Source organism: Triturus cristatus, chromosome 2_2 (genome assembly GCF_964204655.1).
Source record: "Triturus cristatus chromosome 2_2, aTriCri1.1, whole genome shotgun sequence".
NCBI classification, from domain to species: Eukaryota; Metazoa; Chordata; class Amphibia; order Caudata; family Salamandridae; genus Triturus; species Triturus cristatus.
The window spans coordinates 814,149,101-814,170,390 of record NC_140582.1 but is presented as its reverse complement, the minus strand read 5'-3'; the positions used below and the strand labels follow the sequence as shown (position 1 = coordinate 814,170,390).

General features: G+C 44.4%; 1 protein-coding gene across 3 annotated transcripts in view; it reads right to left on the bottom strand.

Annotated features, from left to right (window-relative positions):
- TEC (tec protein tyrosine kinase) overlaps positions 1-21,290 on the bottom strand; it is a 550,450-nt gene that overhangs the window by 16,452 nt on the left and 512,708 nt on the right. For all 3 annotated transcript variants that reach the window (XM_085642140.1, XM_085642143.1, XM_085642141.1), the window contains 3 exons: positions 12,656-12,720; positions 10,183-10,301; positions 9,882-10,039 (listed from right to left, as the gene is read on the bottom strand). In XM_085642140.1, the coding sequence (XP_085498266.1) occupies positions 9,882-10,039; positions 10,183-10,301; positions 12,656-12,720 (342 nt within the window). The remainder of the gene's footprint in view (positions 1-9,881; positions 10,040-10,182; positions 10,302-12,655; positions 12,721-21,290) is intronic.

Sequence of the window (21,290 nt, the reverse complement as noted above, 5' to 3'; positions counted from 1 at the left end):
ATGAGATCTGTAGTTAAATCACCATGTTCTTGCATTCAGTGTGTTTGCCTGATTGCTGTACGAACCATTTTTCATCCAAGCCATGGTGCCTTCAACCTCTGCAGTATTTGTACCTATGCTCTTGCTGCAGCCTGCTGAAGCTACCTGTCTTCGGCGATCTTTTGTTTCTGTGGTCCTCCTACAGCCTCCTGCTTCAGCTCACTGCTTACTGTGCTCTTTGAAGTCCCTTTTCTTCTGCCCTCTGGCTACAGGCCCCTTGTTTCAATTCCCCTTCCACAGTTCCTGGTCTCTGGTGCTCATTACGTTGCTCCACGGCACTTGACCCTGCCATCGCCATAGCATCCCTAGTATTTCAACCAATAGCATCTTGAGCTCGGCAGTCGGTAGCGCCCTGATCATTAGTCAGTACATCCCTGAGAATCTCCCTCTGGAGCACCAAGTACATTCAAGACCAAAGCGCCCTGAGCAGACCATTCTAGAATGTCCTGAGCCATCTGGAGCTGCTTGAGCAGTACAGTCCAGACCAACCTAAGCAGTCAGGAGGTTCTTGAGCAGTCCAGTCTACAGTAACCTGAGTATTCCAGTCCAGAGAACTCTGACCATTCCAGTCTGTAGTGCCCTGAGTCTTCCACTCCAGAGCAATCTGGTCATTGCAGTCTGCGGCATCCTAAGCAGCACAGTTCAGTATCCTCTGCATTCCAGTCCACACCATCCTCAGCACTCCAGTTCATTATCCACAGCATTCCAGTCCATAGCATTCTGGGCATTTCTAGTTTAGTATTCTCGGTATTCCATAGCATCCTGAACATTCTTTTTCAAGATCCTCAGCATTCGAGTCCATAGCACTCGGGCCACTGTAGTCCAAGGCATTTAGGCCATTGCAATCTACAGTATCCTGAGCATTCCAGTCAACAATATCCTGATCATTAAAATCAATAGGCTCCTTAGTACTTTTCTTAGTACTGCATTTTCTTATATTTGTGCCCTGTGCCTGTTAGCTAGCTTTAGCGTAACCTTCTTTTATCAGGATTTGCTGTGTAGGTTTGATGCTATCTCCTATAATTCTCTGTGCTATGTATACAATACTTTGTTTAGAGTTTAAGTCGAAATTTCTCTATTGCCGATCTCTCCTTATTCTTATCCCCACATATTGTCTGCTATGCCCTGAAAAGTGTAGTGGTTGCTGTTATGTTTATGTTAAGCAGATTTTTGGAGCGCACTATCTCCCGGTAGGGTATCCTACAGCTGAGCAGGTGTGAGTGTAGCCAAACTGAGGGCCTAGAGGGGCTACTCGAAAAGCCAGGTCTTTAGCTTCTTGCGGAATTCAAGAAGTGAGGAAGAGTCTCTTATGAGTAATGGCAGGTCGTGCTACGCTTTAGGAGTGATGTAGGAGAAGGCTTGACTGCTGCATCTGGTTTTGTGTTTGCATGGGATGTGTGCAAGTAGGAGCCCGGACGAGCAGAGGTGTCTGGAAGGTTTGTGAAAGCAAATGCAATTTTGGCGGTATGCTGGGCCAGTGATCAGTAGTGCCTTGCAAGGGTGGGTGCAGAGTTTGAACTGGGCTCATTTGTGAATTAGGAGCCAGTGGATCTCCTTCAGGTGTGGTGTGATGCAAGTGCAGAGTGGGAGGTTAAGAGTAAGTCTGTCTGCCGAGTTCTGATGGTCTGCAGCATTCTAGTGAGTTTTATGTTGATCCCTGCAAACATGGGGTTTCCCGTAGTACAGCTTGTTTGTGACCAGGGTGTGCGTGACAGGTTTTCAGGTGCTGATTGGGAGCCATCTGAAAATCTTCCTCAGCATCTTTAGTGTATGGAAGCATGAGGTGATGATGGCATTGACTTGGGAGGTGATACTGAGTTTGCTGTCAATGACGATCCTAAGGTTCTTGGCGTGGGTGTCAGTCCTAGCTCTGTTGACTATCAGGTAGAGTCTCAGGGCGAAATGCTTTTCTCAAAGATCACAATTTGGTCTTGACAGTGTTTTCAGACAGTCGGTCTTCATCGAGTGGGCAAAGTCAGTCATGCAGGCACTGAACTTGATCCAGATACTGGGCATCTTGTCTGTGAGGAAGAGAATGAGTTGTGTGTCATTATGTTATGTTAGTACTACTTTTATAGAGCACGAAAAACCCGGGGGCATCTCGGCGCTGTTTAGAAACCAACCTGAGACTGGAAGATCAGATCAAATAAGATTAGAAGGCTTTTAGTTGTTTCCTAAATGTACTGTAGGTGGGGATTTCATGCAGAGCAATAGGTAGTTTATTCCAGTATCTTGGAGCAAGGTAGGAAAAAGCTTTACCCCCTGTACGACTGAGGTGTATTTGGGGCACCTGTAGAAGAGCTAGTGTACTGGATCTAAGATTCCGACAAGGTACATGTTTTATGAGTTTCTTTTGCAAATAGCATGGACCTTTGCCTTTCAAGGCGTTGTAGGTAAGACAGTAAATTTTAAAATATGATCGCTTCCTTACTGGTAGCCAATGCAGCTCTTTAAATGCAGCTCTTTCAATAGAGGGCCCGAGGTAGAGCCTGCCGGCCATGTCAGAATCATTCTTTCCGCAGTGTTCTGAATCACCTGCAGTTTAGCAAGCAGGGTCTCTCCTACTTCGGCCAGCAGAGCATTCCCGCAATCCAACCTGCTGATCACCATGGCCTGAACCAGAGTTCTACAGCAGTTAATAGGCAAGTAAAGAAGGATCTTGTGCAGAAGACGCAGACTATAATAGCAAGAACTGGTCATGGCAGCAATATGATCTTTCATTGTTAATATCCGATCGAGTTTTAGCCCCAAGTTTCGTACACATTGTTTGGGTAGAGGTGCTGTACCCAGCTGTTGAGGCCACCATTCATCCTACCATGTAGTTGAGGCTTTCCCCATTAACATAATCTCCGTTTTTTCAGGGTTCAATTGAAGGCAATTCTCCGTCATCCAGCTAGAAATTGTAAGCATTCCGGCAATGAAACGGCTTTTCTCTGTTTCTAAATTGGGGCCGACAGTGAACATAAGCTGAGTATCGTTAGCATATGAAATTATCTCAAAGCCGAGCTGCTGTACAATTTTTGCCAGGGGGGCCAGCTATATATTAAATAAGGTCGGACTTAGACAAGAACCCTGAGGGACGCCCTTATCCAGGCGCATCTTTTCTGAGCGATAAGGCCCCAACATAATGGTTTGTTGTCTGTCTGACATGAAGTGCTGTAGCCATTTCAAGGCAGTACCTTGGATACCACAGGCGTATAATCTCTCCACGAGCTTTGGGTGCGAGATGGTGTCAAACGGCGCAGAGAGATCTAACAGGATCAGTACTACTGATCCTCCTGTGTCCATTACCTGCCTAAGGGAGTCAATCACAGCCAAAACCGCAGTCTCAGTACTGAAACCCGGACAAAAACCTGATTGTGAAGGGTCCAGAATTTTGCTGTATTCAAGATATGAACTCAACTGCCTATTTATTATACTTTCCAATTGCTTACCCAATAAGGGTAGCATGGAAATAGGATGGTAATTGCTAAGTACTTGAGGGTCAGCCGTGTTTTTTTTTTTTAGTATTGGCCGCACATAAGCTTCCATCCATGTCATGGGGATGATACCCGTTTGGATGGAACAATTAAAAATATTTCGAATTTCTTAGGCGCAGCTGATGGCGTAGGAAAGAACATGGATGTCATGAGAGCGGATGATGATGGCTAGAGGGATCATGTATGCATTCAAGAAGGTCGGGCTCAAAGAGGATCCTTGCAAAACTTCACAGACGTGGTTGCGATCGTCCAAGGATCGTCCAGGCTGACTGACTGCGTCCATCCAGTCAGGAAGGATCAGATCCATCAGAATGCATGTCCTTGGATTCTGATGTCATGTAGGCGTTGGATGACGTTGGGGTGGGAGACCGTGTCAAATGGTGTGCAAAGGTCCAGGAGGATGCGGGCCACTTTGCTGCCTCTGGCCCGAGTCATTCAGATGCCATACGTGCCAGCAATGAGGGCAGATTCCATGCTGAGGCTGGAACTGACACGGGAATGAGTGCTGTTCAGGAGTTGGTGGTTGTTGAGTTTTTGGTGAGGCGTCTGTTGATGATTTTGTCTAAGGCCTTGGCCAGGAATAGTACCAGGGAGATCGATCTGTAGTTGAGAGCGTCGAAGGGTCCGCTAAAGGCTTCTTCAACAATGGGGGGGGGACAGTTGAGTGTTCCAAGCGTCTGTACTTTGGATAAGATTGGCAGGTGTTGGGCTAGGTCTATCGGGTGTGTTTGCAGATTGAAGTTGCTGTACAAGGCAGTGATTTTGTTACTGAAGAATTGAGAAATATGGTTGTATGGGTCATGCGAGGGGGTGATTGAGTTGGAGACTGCAGCTGGTGAGGTGAAATCCTTCACAATGGCAAACATGATGTGGTCTGCCAGCATGGAGCGTTTGCTGGTCCAGATCTTTTTGTGGTTGCGTCTAAGGGCAGAATTTTATATGCTCCTGATGTATTGTCCTGACTTTTTCTCAATTTGTGCTCCAGTTGTTTGCAGTGGTCTTTCATGAATGAGGGCTCTTTTAAAGCACATGGCTACTCAAGAGTGTCTGGTGCTAATGCACAGCAAGTCAGGTAAAGAGAGCATTGGTTGCTAAATAAGTGTGTTTTAAAAAATTTACCGGGTCTGGGGGCGTAGTAGACTAATGCATCCACTGTAGGGGCCTGTGTTCGAACTTATGGTCACAGGTTCAAATCCCGGAGGGTCCACTCAGCCTTTCAACCATTTGAGGTTGATAAAATGAGTCCCATTGAGTTAAGTAACAATAAACATCTGTTATTCAGCATCAAGATGCCCTTTGGTGAATGTGCGCTTTACAAATGCATGTTATGTTATTTGTGATGTTTCTTAATTGAAGATGGAGCTGGTTCGAGAAAGAAGAACCCCTTGTCTCTTTTTTCTTAAAGAGTGGGGCAGTCAGGGGTCTAGCGTTCAAGGAGCGCAAGAGTCTCGGGGGGCAGTATTCCCAAATCCTCAAGTTCAGGTATTTGGGATACGAGTCATGGAGCTCACGGTGAGCAATTGTATGTGCTTTAAAAATCACTCTTTTTTTGTCTGGAAGCCAGGCAAAATTTTTTTACTGTCGTCCGTTTCGTAATTTTAAACAGTAGTCGAATTGCAGAGTTTTGCACAACTTGGGGGCAATGTATCAAGTAATCAGTATGGTCTAGGTAGAGTGAGTTTGAGCAGTCATGTTGAGAAAGGATCAGGGCCTGTACTACTGATTTCTGTGCATCCCAAGGAAGGAAGAACAAGAACTTTTTCAGAGTTCACAGGATCCAAAGACATGACTTGACTACAGAGGAGATCTGTTCTTCATTGCTATGCAGGCCTCAAATAGTACCTTCAAGTTCCTGGCTCTAGTCATCGGAGGGTGCGGGGTATTCAGCAGGCCAACAGCCCATCCATCCAGACAAAGGGTCAGGACCAAACAACAGAATTTCAGTTGTCGGGATTTCACTGAAGGTTGTTGGCACTGAGCCAATCCCTACTGCTTTTACATAGGCTGTAAAAGCCCTCTTAGCTTCTGATGAGGTTGCTTTGGATGGAAACAATAACTCTGTCTCGTCAGCATAAGAAATAATCTTGATATTAAACAACTCTAACAGCACAGCAAGGGGCTACACATACACATTAAAAAGAGTCGGACTGAGCGCGGAGCCCTGAGGGACCCCACAGTGTAGGGCTTTCGCTTCTGAGTGGTAGGGTCTCATCCAGACTGCTTGTTCACTAGACCTAAGAAAAGAGAAGAGCCAATGGAGGGTTGAGGCAGTCACATTAATTGCAGAAAGCAGATGTAATAGAATTGTGTGTGTGAGACAGAGTGTTAAACGCTGCTGAGAGACCTAAAATAACTAGTGCCACGTTGTATTCAAGGTCTAGGTCCCACTTTATAAGCTCAGAGTTCTCCAGCAGTGCTGCCTCCATGCTACGTCTGGCTCCAAAGCCCAATTGTGAGGGATCAGCTGGATACTGACCAGTTTTTCCAAGATCATCAAAGGAGCAGGAAGCAAAGATATAGGGCGGAAATTGGAAAGCAGTTCTGAATCTGTATTAGGTTTTTTCAAAAGAGGGATCACATTTGCTTTTTTTCCATGAGCTAGACACCAATCATGAGCAAAAGGACGCCGAGAACAGCTCCACGTAGATACAACAGATTATATTAGTAATTTGATGCAAGATATGTGGGGGGAAAGGGTTTAAAGGGGAGCCGGATTTACAGCTCAAAAAGCAGTCTATTTGGGTGTCTTCTGAAGGTGGCAGAAGGCAGGTGAGCTTATCCCCCACCCCACCTTCTGTGAAGTCATGAAGGGGTGCAGCCGCAACTCCAAAATTTACAGAATTCAGGTTCAGTTGTATGTTCACAATTTTTTCTTCAAAGATATTACTCAGTTTTCTGCACAAGTTTTCATTCGGCACACAAGGTGGCGCAACCCCAGAGGAATCAGAGTGCTGTGAAACAATCTTAAAACTGTTCTTTGGCCTGTTCCTAGCCTCATTGATCAGTTTTGAGTAATGGTTGCATCTTGCCACTTTATTAGTGTTATGATAAGATTTTAAAGCTAACTAGTAACGCAGTTTGTCATCATTATTGTAGTGGCATCTCCAACTTCTTTCTTATCTTTTGAATGATTGTTTTTCAACAATGAGCTGAGCAGTAAACCAGGCAGCCGAGGTGGAGAGAACCTTTTCCTGGGACACGCTTCTGGGGTCACCTTATCAGCTGAAGTGAAAAGCCAGTTGTCTTCTGTCAGATTTTTCTCCTGCTACAGCCCCTGATAGCAGGGCAGTGTTGAAACTAAAGATTCCTTCAGCTTTGAAATATCAATGTTATGCACGAACCAGGCCATTTGTAGCAGTGCCGGGATTTACCTTATGGTTGGGGAATGGCTAAGAAAAAGATAAGATGAAGTGGTCGGCCCATACCACTTTCTTAGGGGCTTCCAAGGCAATAGAAGTGTTAGAAAATATTAAATCTATCATGAGCCAGCCTCATGGGTTGGACCAGAGGTGGTCAGAGGGAGATCCAAGGCTGTTAAGAGTATCCAGAAGGCGTTTAGCCAGAAAGTCTTCAGCCTTGTCCATATGTATATTAAAATCTCTTAAAATCAGGACATTTGCATAGTTGATGATTTTAACAGCTCGGACTTGCTCAAATGAGTTAATAAAATCACCAGCATACCCTGGTGGATGATATATTAACACCTCTGACAGGGACCCATCGTGTACCAACTTTCCTGGGGTCTAGATCTTGTTGTATTGCTGTGTTTGAGAGGGGCCAGGGAGTCGGTGCTGGAGGTGATTCAATTGTTGAAATTCTTAATGACTTTGGGGAAGCTGTTGCTGTGTTCAGGTCAGTGGGTGCGGAGAGTGGCATTCCAGTCCTTGTCAGTGATGCTGTTCCAGTTTGGGCAATCTGGTCTGGTAGTGGTGCTTTTGCAATGGACCAGACGGGGATGCTGAACTTGATGAGGGCATGGTCTGTCCAGGAGACTGATGTTGGCTTGTCAACTCTGATGCTGTCAAAGGTGGTAAAATGCGGTCTCAGGAGGAGCTGACAACATGGGTTGGTTCCCTTTATTCATTGAGTGAGGTCCAAGTTTCCAAAGTCTTCAATGAGTGAATTTAAGTTGGGGTGGGCATGGTCTTCCAGATGGAAGTTTAGGTCTCCAAGTAGAATGTAATTACTAACATCGAGGGCGAATGGTGCGATGAAGTCCGTGATGGTGTCAATTAAGGTAGTGCGCGGTACCCGTGGTCTGTAGGTGAGAGCGCCCCTTAGGGTGAAGTTAGCTGTGACATCGAGCTTGAACGACAGGCGTTCCATATTGGAGGATGACGTGTCCATGGAGGTGAATCAGTTGATGGTGTTCTTGCGGATGATGATGATGATTCCCTCTCTGGGCTTGTGAAGTCAGTCTTGCCTGGAGATCTTGTAGCAGCCGGTGAATGACTGTGGTGATGCCAGGTGCTGATACAGTGTTCAGCCAGGCTTCTGTGAGAAGAAATACGTCTGGGGCGTTGTCGTGCAGCAGATCTATGTGGCGTGTTTGGTGAATGAGTGGGTGTTGAGTATCATGCATGTGCATGTGAATTGTTGTGTTTCCAGGACTGTGTGAGTGTGAGAGAATGGGGTGTTGGGTGCGGTCGGTGCAGGCACGATGAGTGTGGTTAAGTACAAACAAAACTTGTAAGAAACGCAGGAAAGCGCTTCTTTGATTTTGTGTGGAGCAGTAGTCAGGATTGAGAGCATGGAGGTTTGCAGCGGGGTAGCGAATGGAGGACCGGGGTCCTGGTGCAGTCCAGCCGCGGATGTCTGCAGTTGGGCTTTTCTTTGGCCCACCAGCGGTGCAGCCGCCATCAAGTAGGTCCTTGGAGCCAGAAAAGTTATGTCACTTCCTGTACAGATGGAGGATAGGAAATCCAGTGATGTCCCTACATGTGCAGATAGATGATGGGAGATTCAGTGATGTCACTTCTTATGCAGATGGATGATAGGAAATCCAGTGATGCTACTTCCTGTTCAGATGCATGATGGTAAACACAGCAGATACTGTACTCCTCTTGCTACTTCTACTGAGTATTGTTTACTGCTCCTTTCCATAATATCTATTTACTTGTCTATTTCTTAATACAGTTGGCAAAAGCTCAACATTAAAAGAGTATCCGATAACTCTAGCGTGTGGGCAGTCTTCTCTAATACAGTGAATAAGTGATTACATTCCCACAGAGTGAGCAGACTCTGGTAACATGCGATGCTCTCTTCGTTCTGGTGCATGCCAGCAGCCAGCTCTTCAGTTGGATAGAAAATGAATACAGTTTTGTATAGCCAGACTGGGTTCAGAAGGGCGTCAGAGTTTTGTACACAAATGTTATTCCTCCAGAGGTGATACAGAAAACTGGTGCTACAACAAGCATAGTAGTACATGCAGTTGAATATGTTGTCAATATGTTACCCATAATATGAAATCAATGTTCATATAAATGTTTGAGTTCTTTACTTTCTTTAATTGGTGATTGTCAGAATAACAAGAACACTTCATATACATATCAACCAAACTGATATACATATCAATCTGAGGATTTTGTCTCTTCACTCCAGATATTTGCAATACTGTTATGCTAGGTTATCAGAGTTTTAGAATGTGCTGCATGCAGCCAACTTAGCATCATGGCACACATACAGTAGTGGAAGAAATGGGGAATTTTGCTTCACTGCTATTGCACATGCAGTGGAAAATAGACTAAAATGAATTTGTCACAATCACATTACAACATAATTGTTACAGGAACAAAATGGAAAAAACAATGCACTGCAAATAGAGCAACAATACCAGTTTGCTTCATTTTTACAAGGTAGGTTTGCAGCAAAGCTTTCTTTGACTATTCTACATTGCACAAGAAGCACAATTAGTGCAATTCAGATTTGCCACACATGCATTTTGCGGCCCATGGATTTTACAACAGATTTAATAAAGACTAGAAACATGCTGATCTAGTTGTAGGAGTTTAACAAATTTTACTTTGTTCTCAAAATAGTCTATCCTGCTGAAATTCATACAGCTAGGTCTCTTTCATACCAGGTACAGCCTACAACCTAAGGTTAACCGTTTGTGCTGGGAGGTCACGATAGGATCGCTCACCTATTAATCCCTTCCCAAATGGTGCCTTTGTAATCAGCATGTTGATGCTGTACACACCTTGATGCATATTCGCCTCCATGCATAGTTCATCTTGCACAGGAGGCTGGTGGCTCTACGCCGTCACAATGGTGAAAGCTCATGCCAGACCTATGCCCATTTGACTGCACAAATTGGCACCAGTGTGATTACTTTAACCTTAAATGCACACAGTACAAACTTACCTCATGCCAGCAATTCATCATTATCTGATATACGCTGTTATCTGCCAGCTTTGGACGATAGAGCCTCTGCCCCTGTGTCACCCTGGTCACCACTTCCAAGTTGGTGTTATTCTCAAAGGGCATCTTGCCCTCTGTAAAAACCTCCCACATTAGAACTCCTGGAAAAGAATATAAAGTGTCATGAAAAAGGTCATAGGTATCTTGTGAATAGGATATCAAGCCAGCTGAATAAAGAATACAATTGTTTTCATATCTTCAAACTTGGAGGCTCATTTTTAGCAATTATGAGAGCTAAACTCACCAAACGACCAGACGTCTGATTTGCTGCTGAAGCGGCTATAATTAAACACCTCTGGAGGGGACCACTTCACAGGAAATTTCGCCCCAGATGAACTTGTATACTGGTTATCGATGACATACCTTTGGAAGTGGAGAGCTCTATTAGACACTATCCATACATTAGTCAATTCAAGGAAAGTTAAAGTTTCAGATTGCAATTCAAACTGAATTATTTGGGGACATGAAGCTATCAGGCTGATGATGGTCGTAGGGATGTACAATAACAGTACTTAAAAATCGGACTTCAGGTATCAATTAGTCTAAATGTTTCTTTCCAGGGATCCACATGACCAGTGTATGTTTCTCTCTCAGGACCTCTACAATGCTGGAGTTCTCTCAGTCATGGGTGATATCAGAAGGAATCACATCACCCTTATCCAGGCCTACTTCCATGAGTAGCATGGCCTGCCAACAGACAAATTCAGTTGCGAGCCCTGTGCTTTAATCGCAGAATCTTTGTATCCAGTGCATCACACTCACCAGTCTCTTTGCTGCTTATGTCCACTCCCATACGTTGCACTCATCAAGGACTCATTGTATTAACATTCCCAGAATCCACTGAGAAAGACCTTTGCCTTTTCAGCTTCAGTCTTCTAGATCTTCTTGTCTATTTTTTCGAAAACACCTCAAAATGTTTTTCCCAGCCGGATGTAACTTTTCACCTTACTGTGAACTACCACCCTTACCGCCTAACCACAAGGAGCCAAGCACCCACGTGTGTTACACAAGCAGTAAATCATTAAAATCAACATTTTCAGAAGCACTATTGCTCTGAGAAACACTATGTAGGATTCTGACTTTTTTTTTTATTTCTATTTTTACAATTTCTTAAATTGCTGACACATTAGGACCTCGGGACAGCAGGGTTCTGCTGAACACCACCAAGTGCATGTGCTCTAAACACTAGGACAACAAAAGGGATTCCTTCAAAGCTATTTGTAATAAGAATGAAACATTTTGGGATTAAGTAATGAACACGTAAAGGTTCACCAAGCATCTCACCATAAGAACAGTTCTTAAAGCAATTATTGTACCAGGAAGAAAGAACGTCAACACAACACTGAAAAGTATTGTTTGTTTGTATACAAGTTGTGGGAGATAATCTATTTATTTCACAGGATAACAAAATAAATCGTAAGTATCAAGGGGCAGATTTTGAAACATTTGCGCTAGGCTAGCGTCACAAAAGTGACACTAACCAGCACAAAATGTTTTTGGGGAATTTACTTTCTAGCACATAACCTTTTGACGCAAAACCCTATCTACAAAGAACTATAGACAGGGTTTAGTGCCAAAAGTTAGCGCCACTTCAAACATGGCGCTAACAGGAGAAATGTTTTAATTTTTCCTTTCTTTTCCGACTTTGCATGCGTGCTGCACTGTGCATCACACATACAACGTGGGGGAAAGCTTTTAACTTTGTCTAGGCATGGTATTTTGTTCAGCAAGGGAACCCTTCCTGTACAAAATCTATGCTAGACTCACGTACAACCTCTAGAGCTACGGCGCTAAGGTGTGAGAATGGCGCTCAGCATATAAAATCAGCTGCAGTGCTAGGGAGAGGGGAGGAGAGAGCCATACCTCTGAAGATATGACACTCTCCTGCTCCCTCGCTGTCACGTAATGCACAGCGGGGGATCCTCCCCAGTGACGGAGGAGCTTCGCCCCACTGCCTGGCTCAGAGCCAGCAGGTGAAAAATAAAATGATGTTCTATCATCCTTTTATTTGTTGTTTGCCGGCTCTGAGTCAGCATGTGCAGGGAGGGGACAGGAATGAGGCATAGGAGGAGAGAGGAGGAGTGCTATGTGCAATAAGTTTTAAGTGCTCATGTGTGTTTGGCCGGCCGTCCCAGGCCGGCCAAACACACATGGGCACTTAGGGTTCTCCAACCCAGCTGCGGTGAACAGCCGGGCTGGAGAAAGCCCCCAGGCTCCCTGTCCTGAGCGGAGCATCTCCCAGCCCGCTGAGGCCAATCCCTGTGCTGCTCTCATAGCCTGAGAGCAGCGCGGAAAATGCACAGGGGGTCTGTCCCAGGGGCTGCTGGGACCAGGAAGAGCACAAGAGGCGCAACGTGGGAGGCAGCGGCAGCATAAGGTAAGGCTCCCCCTCCCTATGCTCACTTCATCCGCCCCACCACCCTTTGTTTGTGGTGGCAGCCACTGGCAATGCAGCGCAGCTTCTTTGGGAGCTGCGCTGCGTGTTTTCGTTTGAAAATCTGCCATCAAGAGTGCTGGAGCTTTTGGTGAGTTAGCTGCGCAGTCTCATGTGTACGAAAATCGCACACAATGAAAACGTTATGTGGAGGAAGCATGTAAGAAAACTACTTAAAAGATTTGTAACAAGATAGCAAGATGCAGTTGAAATATATCTGTCTGTTTAGGAACGTAAAGTGAAACGCGACATTTACAATGGATGCCCAACAAATGGCCCCTACCTTGCCATTCCAAAATCTGACACTTTCACTTCTCCAGACTCGTTCATTAAACAGTTTCTGGCAGCCTGAAAAGTAAATCAAAAGTCATTTTAACGACTGTCGGAAAAATAAGCTTCCTGCGCGATAAAGTGTAACACTGCATCTTATTTATGCAAAGACATGGGAACTTTTGTGAGCTTGTTGAATAAGACCAGTCGAGACTGGCCGTCTACACACACACAGCCACCAAGTTGGATGAAGCAGTAGTAGTAGTAGAAAATCTTTATTCGGTTTTTCAGACAGAAAGAACCATAAAAGCACAAGGACAGATAAAAGATAATACATAAAAGAAAAACTTGATGTACAGAGATAAAATATCCAAGTGTTAAAATATGTATTAAAAACAACAGACACAGTTAAGCATATATCATAATAGCAGCAATTCTAGACAATTAACTAGCCCTGCTGTTTCTGAGTTTTAAGGCAGTTTTTAGAAAACCAGTCAAAAATAATGTACTTTCGGGGTTTAACATTTGTAAATAACAAAGGGCTGGTCTAACCTGAGTAAAATTCTGTTTTTTTAAAAGGGGCTTTAGATAGAACCTCCGGGGTGAATCGTAAAAGGGACAAATAAATAAAAAGTGCACCAAATCCTGCGGAGACTCATTGTCGCAGCAGCAGTTTGGTAACACTTGACCATGATGACAACCCCTTGGAACAGATAAAAGAAGATGAAAATAGTCCAGCCGGAACCTAATTAACAGATATCGCTCAAAGCCCAACAAGGGCCATGATAAATAAGGCTCCATTAAGAGTGTAGTTTTCAACATGGCATGTTTTCGAACACTCGGTTTGTTTAATTCCATCTCTTCACGATTCGTTTGTCGTGATATGAAAAACGTTTTCCTCACGAACTCTACATCAGCAAGTTTAATCAGCTCAGGATTAAAAAAATGTTTTGAACGCCCCATAACAGAAAAGCAATCTTTCAGATATTTTAGCCAAGGGATTTTAAGCATATTATCCATAGATATTGCTTCCCTTAGGAGTAGGTGATTTAAAATCAGATCTTTATTTAGCCAACATTTTAACCAAAAAGTTAGTGGCCGTAGTGCTAGAATGTCACTAATAATATTCGCCAGTACCATCTGCGCCGTCACCACCACCCTCGCCTTAAACGCGTACTTCAGCGGTGCCCTCGCTCTAACCCCGCATTTCAGCTGTAAACTCGCTCTAACCCCGTACCTCAGCGGTACCCTCACTGTAATTTACCTCGTGCTCGGAGCTGGCTGGCAATCAATGGGAAAAGTTAGAACAAAGGGCACACCCAATAGTCACTGGGACCTGGGTAACAGACAGTAGAAAAGGATTTGGTCCCAGAACATACGTAAATTGAAAACCTGAACAGAGTCAGCAAAATAACTATTGCAACAAATAAAGCATACCAAAGTGTTATTTAATCACACTTGGGACAGGCACATGAATGCATATGAAAAATCACATTTACAAAAGTGCAGGGTGCCACAGGGAAGGGGAGGGTGTGACGAGTTAGGTAGGGTAGTAGGATAAGTGACATATAAACATTCATAACCGCTGTACAAATCAATTGCTGTGCACGTTGCTATCGTGCCAAGTAATCAGAATGAAAATCAATCATAAGCAGAATTGAGTGTTCAGCCAAATGAGCCATATACAAGCAAAAGTACCCAGTGCTCAATGCACTATTGTAGGTACTGGCATAGTGAAATGTCGACGTTTCGACCCCTCATCCAAGGTAGGTTGATTTGATCCTTACGAGTGGGGTCTTCCTCAGGACAGAGAGGATGGTGAAACCGGAAGGGTAGGCACCTATAAAAACATTGGATCGGTATTAAAAAAGGGTAGCAAAGCCAAGCGGAATTGAACAGCGAAGCTGGAAATGGAAAGGCATTGCCATAATTACCAATTGAGAGAACGGACATCTAATCAGTGTCAGCTTGGCGTCCGAAGGCGCAAGGGCAAGAAGGCTCCAAAGACAGGTGGGAGTGATAAACACCTATAACAGATTAAAGGTGAAAATGGAATCATCCAAGTAACAATTAAATGGATAAGTCGGGTATGACTCCCTATAGATGGGAACTTACGAGTATTAGTCGAACCACAAAGGAGGGATTGATTGCTCCATCATTACACGCCGCAACATAGATCGGTGTGTTGAGTGAAATAAATCACTAGAAAATCAGCCTCTATAAATAAATGGAAAGGGTGCTCTTTAATGAAAAACCTAGTAGGTAATCCAAAACTAGAGAAATAAACTGCCACAAGGACCTGGTCCCCCAGCCTATCATCCGTGTGCTAGGTTATTATACAGTGGGGCGAGAGAATGAGCGGGGCGGGCGCTACATCAAATAATTAAGAATACATAACAGACACCGAGTGGAATCCTGACAATGAAAAAGTGAACCGTCATTGAAGACAGGTATCGCTTGCACATTATGAAAAGCAAAGTCCTCTGTTTACAAAGCAGCAAAATAAACGCCCTGATGAAATGCAATGGATTGTTTTGGAGAAAACCGAACTGGGACCCAGGGGAGGCAATATATCCTCTATCCTGCTCATTAGAGAGTCTAAAATGATGATTCGATTTGATACTATTCTAACGGGTTTGAACGAACAAGATCCCAGTAATGCCCAACTAGCCATTCTCAGCAATTAGTGAACAATGTTCTTTTTCTTCTGTTGTTTCAGCTCGTAGCCTAACCTTTGTCAATGTCATTCTTGAACGTCCTGTCATTTTGACCATCATATGCATATAGCGGCTGCACCCGTTCTAACGTCACGCGGCGGCAGCGTTCTCCATATGAGGCAGCCGTTCTGCGGTTCCAGTGTTTTGTCAGATCCGAGCGCTGAAGACACGGACACCGTCTAAAGGTAGGGGAACCTCTCCACTTGCCTTCGTTTAATTTGGCCCAACTCGACCTATGACTATACGCGTGGGCTCTTTATATTTTCAATACACGATTGGCTTGCTCCTATAAAAACAAATGATTTTGCTTCCCTTGAATTCATATTATGCAACTGTTTAAGGGAACCACGCCACTATCCTTCGCTCTATTTGGCTAAATCGACCTACGATCTCTCACACGTTTATTTTGCTGCTTTGTAAACAGATGACTTTGCTTTTCATAATGTGCAAGCGATACCTGTCTTCAATGACGGTTCACTTTTTCATTGTCAGGATTCCACTCTGTGTCTGTTATGTATTCTTAATTATTTGATGTAGCGCCCGCCCCGCTCATTCTCTCGCCCCACTGTATAATAACCTAGCACACGGATGATAGGCTGGGGGACCAGGTCCTTGTGGCAGTTTATTTCTCTAGTTTTGGATTACCTACTAGGTTTTTCATTAAAGAGCACCCTTTCCATTTATTTATAGAGGCTGATTTTCTAGTGATTTATTTCACTCAACACACCGATCTATGTTGCGGCGTGTAATGATGGAGCAATCAATCCCTCCTTTGTGGTTCGACTAATACTCGTAAGTTCCCATCTATAGGGAGTCATACCCGACTTATCCATTTAATTGTTACTTGGATGATTCCATTTTCACCTTTAATCTGTTATAGGTGTTTATCACTCCCACCTGTCTTTGGAGCCTTCTTGCCCTTGCGCCTTCGGACGCCAAGCTGACACTGATTAGATGTCCGTTCTCTCAATTGGTAATTATGGCAATGCCTTTCCATTTCCAGCCTCGCTGTTCAATTCCGCTTGGCTTTGCTACCCTTTTTTAATACCGATCCAATGTTTTTATAGGTGCCTACCCTTCCGGTTTCACCATCCTCTCTGTCCTGAGGAAGACCCCACTCGTAAGGATCAAATCAACCTACCTTGGATGAGGGGTTGAAACGTCGACATTTCACTATGCCAGTACCTACAATAGTGCATTGAGCACTGTGTACTTTTGCTTGTATATGGCTCATTTGGCTGAACACTCAATTCTGCTTATGATTGATTTTCATTCTGATTACTTGGCACGATAGCAACGTGCACAGCAATTGATTTGTACAACGGTTATGAATGTTTATATGTCACTTATCCTACTACCCTACCTAACTCGTCACACCCTCCCCTTCCCTGTGGCACCCTGCACTTTTGTAAATGTGATTTTTCATATGCATTCATGTGCCTGTCCCAAGTGTGATTAAATAACACTTTGGTATGCTTTATTTGTTGCAATAGTTATTTTGCTGACTCTGTTCAGGTTTTCAATTTACTTATGTTCTGGGACCAAATCCTTTTCTACTGGCAATCAATGGGAGCATTAATAGACACAGAAAAGGGACTGTTGTGTTGAATTTCACCCAGAACAGCGACTCCGTGTGGCTATTCTCTATTCCGCGCGGAATACTTCACACTAACAAACGTGAATTTGTAAAGAGCACTTTCACCCAGAAGGGTATCTTGGCGCTAAATAACAGATGTTTACTTGACGGATTTGTAATGATATGAGCCAGACTTGATCATTAATTACGAACACCTGATGTCAGTACCTAAATATGCCTCACTTGCAAATGGGGGACTTGGCAGGCTGAATGAGATCACATCATGTCCTATTCGTAGATTAAATCAATCTTGCAGTATTAAAACTAGAGGAAGCCTGCACATCCCCACACGCCTCAATGATGAAACCGAAAAGGGCTGTTCAGTTCATGACTAAATATGATGTGTAGATGAAATGGCGCACAGGTTGAATTTTTTCACCTAGGTGGGGCACAGCATGGCAGAGGTTTTTTCTGATAACGAGACACCAACAGGGTTGCTCTATTTTCACAGGGAAGGAATAAAGGCCTAAATAATTATGTTATTCAGCACCACATTTTTATACCTGCAGGTCAGACTCAGAATACTTCATCCCACAGTGAAAAGGGGCTGAAACAAGGCACTTAACCCTATTCATAAACCTATTACAGGAGAATGCACCCGCTAGATCTCTTTGATCTACACAATTCTGCTAGAAGGACAAAGTTAACTCAACCGTAACTACCAAACTGCTTGAGACAGAGCAGCATTCCAAACATTTTATACAGAAGCCAGTTGGCGCATGTTAGACCATGACAAGCCATAGTGCAGAGCTTTGCTGGATGAGCTGACGAGAAGACATATGCCACACAAACTCTTGCCTACGGAAAGGCACTAGATTAAATTGTCGTTTCCGGACTGTCAAATATGCTCTTATGGTGCCTGTCGCAAGGCCTTGCTGGGCCAAAAAAAGACAACCAATGGAGCACCCAACAGTTTAGCTTGTCAAGGGTCTGTCTTGCAGACGCCACACCAGGTCACACATTTTTACCAGCGCATGGTATAAACGGACTTCATGCAACGATTCCTGGTGACGAGGATGACATCCAACACTTTGTGTGGCAGAACAAACACAGTTAACTGCTGCCACTCAATCCTCATGCATGAAGGTGTAAACGGGGCAATTTAGGGCGAAGGAGCTTGCCCTGCTGCTGTGACAGATGATCCTCCTGCACGGCAGATGCTCATGCCCAGAAGTTCTGGGTACTGCAGTCTCCTGGCTCAATCAGGAGCCACCAGGGTGACTTGGGTGCAATCATTCCAGGTCTTTGTTTCAGGAATTGGGGCAGGGGGTGCAGGGATGGGAAGGCGTACAGGATCCGTGTGTTCCATTCCAGGCAGAATGCTTCTCCTATCAAGTCTTTCCATGGAAACTACAACCAGCAAATCTTAGAAATCTTTAGACACTGCATGTTCTTTACTGTGGAGAAAAGATCTAGCCAAGATTCTCCCCACTGTTGGAAGAGGCCCTGAGCCACCTTGGGAAGGGGAGGCCATAAATGATTTGCCACACGTCACCGCTTGAGCTTGTCCACTATGGCATTCAAGTATCCTCTTGCATTCAAGGATCCCGTCAGGTGGTTCACAATCAGGGAAATGCACTGACGCACCAGCCATTCATAGAAATACAGACACTCCTGGGACAGTAACCAGGACCCCACTCTGCCCTGCTTCTTGCAGTAACACATGTGGGTGGTGTTTTCTTTGACAACCTACACCTGCCTCCCCTTGATGGACGGCTGGAAGGTCTTCAACACCAGATGAATGTTACACAACTCCAACAGAGTGATATGGAGCTGGGTGTCCAAAGACCCCAGTCCCTTGATCTTGCCCTCCCCTACATAAACCCCCCCCAAGTCAGCAGTGACACACCTATCATCCCCACAGTTCTGGGTAGGAAAAGGAACCTGCCTCCGGTCCAAATGTGGTTGAGTGGCCACCACTGCAGATCATGTGCAGTCGCCTTCAAAGTTTGAATAGCATCTGATAGGTTTTCTTGCACTGTACTCAATGGAACCACACATTCCATTGTAGAGCCCGCATTTGCCATGTGGCGAAGTCGACAAGGAGGATGCAGTAGGCTAAATGACCAAGCAGCATAAGACCTGCTCTCACCAAGATCAGGCCTGAGGCTGGAATATCTGGATCACTGTCCAAATCTTCTGGACTCATTCCAACTGAGGGAAGACCCAGAACTTAAGAGTATTCAGGACATCTCAAATTAAAGGAATCCTCTGCACAGGAGTCAGCTGTGACTTTGGTGTGGTGATTGTGAGCCTCAACGATGTCAGGAGGTTTGCTGTCCTCTGGAGGAGGGATACAACTGACTGTCCTGAGCCCGCCTTTAACAGCCAGTCGTTGAGGTACGAGAAAACCACAGCCATTACATTCATGAGGTAGTGGTGAGGCCAAAGGGAAGCAGGGTGAACTGAAGATGATCCTGGCCGACCTGAAGCACAGGTAACTTCTGTTACATGTCTTACAGGTCCAAGGACACCATCCAATCGCTCAGGGTCAAGGCCGACAGGATCTGGGGTAGCGTGAGCATTCTGAATGTGTCCTTCTATAGGAAGGCATTCACGGGACAAATGTCCAAGATGGGCTGAAGGCCCCATCCTTATTTGTATTAAGAAATAGTGAGAGTAAAAACCCGCCCCTATTTCTGATCCTGGATTCCTCTCAACAGCTCCTTTAGAATGTAAAACTTGCACCTCTTGCAACAGAATAGACAGCTGTCCCTCTGATATTCACTCTATGTGGAGAGAAGATTTGGTGGAGCAAAAAGAAAGAGTTGGGCATAGCCATGTTGAACAAAGTTGGAGGACCCATCTGTTGGACTTGATGGATCGCAACACTGTAAGAAGGTGCTAGATCTTGCCTCCCACAGAGTAGTTGTGAGCCACTAGTTGCAAGCTATAGAGGCTTGGCGGTTGTTGCCGTAGCATAAGGCAACTGGAAGGACTGATACCTTTGGTGACCTGCATGTTGCCTGCCAGATCCATGTTCCCAGCTTCAAAAGGACTGGAGTGATTACAGTAGTGGTTGGGGAGGCTCATGTTGCCGATACTCAACTCTTTAGAGTAGCCTCGGAATTTCCTAAACTGTTGAGGAAACTATTTGGACGGGGTCAAAGAACTGAGAAAGCATGTTATGACCCTATTCTCTTTGAAATGTTCCAAGGTAGAATTTGCTTTTTCACAAGCCTGAGCCATTGAAAGGCATATCCTTCAGAGAGAGGACAGGAAGTCTCTAGAAAGGCCTATGGAGCTAATCATGCATTTGGCCACATTTTGACCATCCTGAATGGTTTGTGCCTATGAAGCCCTAAAGTCTTCCGAATCACAGCAAGTTCTCGGTGGTCATGTCCCAGAGGGCATGCAAATATCAGCCAAGTAAACTAATTAGGCTAGCCGAAGACAGCGTTTGTTTCCCAAATGTCTCAATCAGCTTGGACTGCCTATATGGGGGCACTGGATAGAATGAATTGGGTTCACCTTGCTGGTTGAAGCTTGAACAACCAAATTCTGTGGGGTATGATGTTTATTGAGGAAATCAGGGTCACTACGCGCCGGTCTGTGACGTTTGCCCACCTACCTATTCACCAGTGGGCAAAAACAGGACTTTGACCAGGTGCACATTAAGATGTCAGTAATAGGTTCATTAAACGGTGTAGTGTAGTTCCTATTTCCCTTATAGGCTCTGCGCATTAGAATAATATACACTATAGTTTTTGCATAGGACTAAGGTCAGTATGCTCCTATCGAGTACATTAAACTTAATTACTTTGTGTGCCAGCTAACTCAGAGGTCACTAGAAACTTCTTGAATAAACAAGAAGGGATTCGTTTCTGACAACCGCATAAACATGACAACTTTGTTTCCTTTAGAATCGGAACGCGTCTCAGAATCGTGGAAACAATAGATAACAGTTTCACTCAGTAAATCGTGCATGCTTAGTTTCTTCAGAGTTACACAGAAATAGACAGACGGGCGTTTCAATAAAAGGATTTATTGAGCAGTCTTGTTTCTCGTGTAAAGATATGAGCTGTTACAATCATTAGACAGTAAGCAAGATATAATACACACAACGTAAGCAGTAAGAAGAAATTATTCTGCAATAGCATTGTTTTTTAGCTATGACACATATTCATATATACATACATAAACAACACAGACTAAAAAGTGAATACTCGTCTGGTGCTTCTAAATAGTTCTACCCCGGTGTACTTAACCTAAGTGTAGTACAAGGTAAGAGTAGGTGCTGTTTTCTATAGTATGGTATATACTAAGTTTGTATGCCAAGAGTCCCTCTAGGTTCT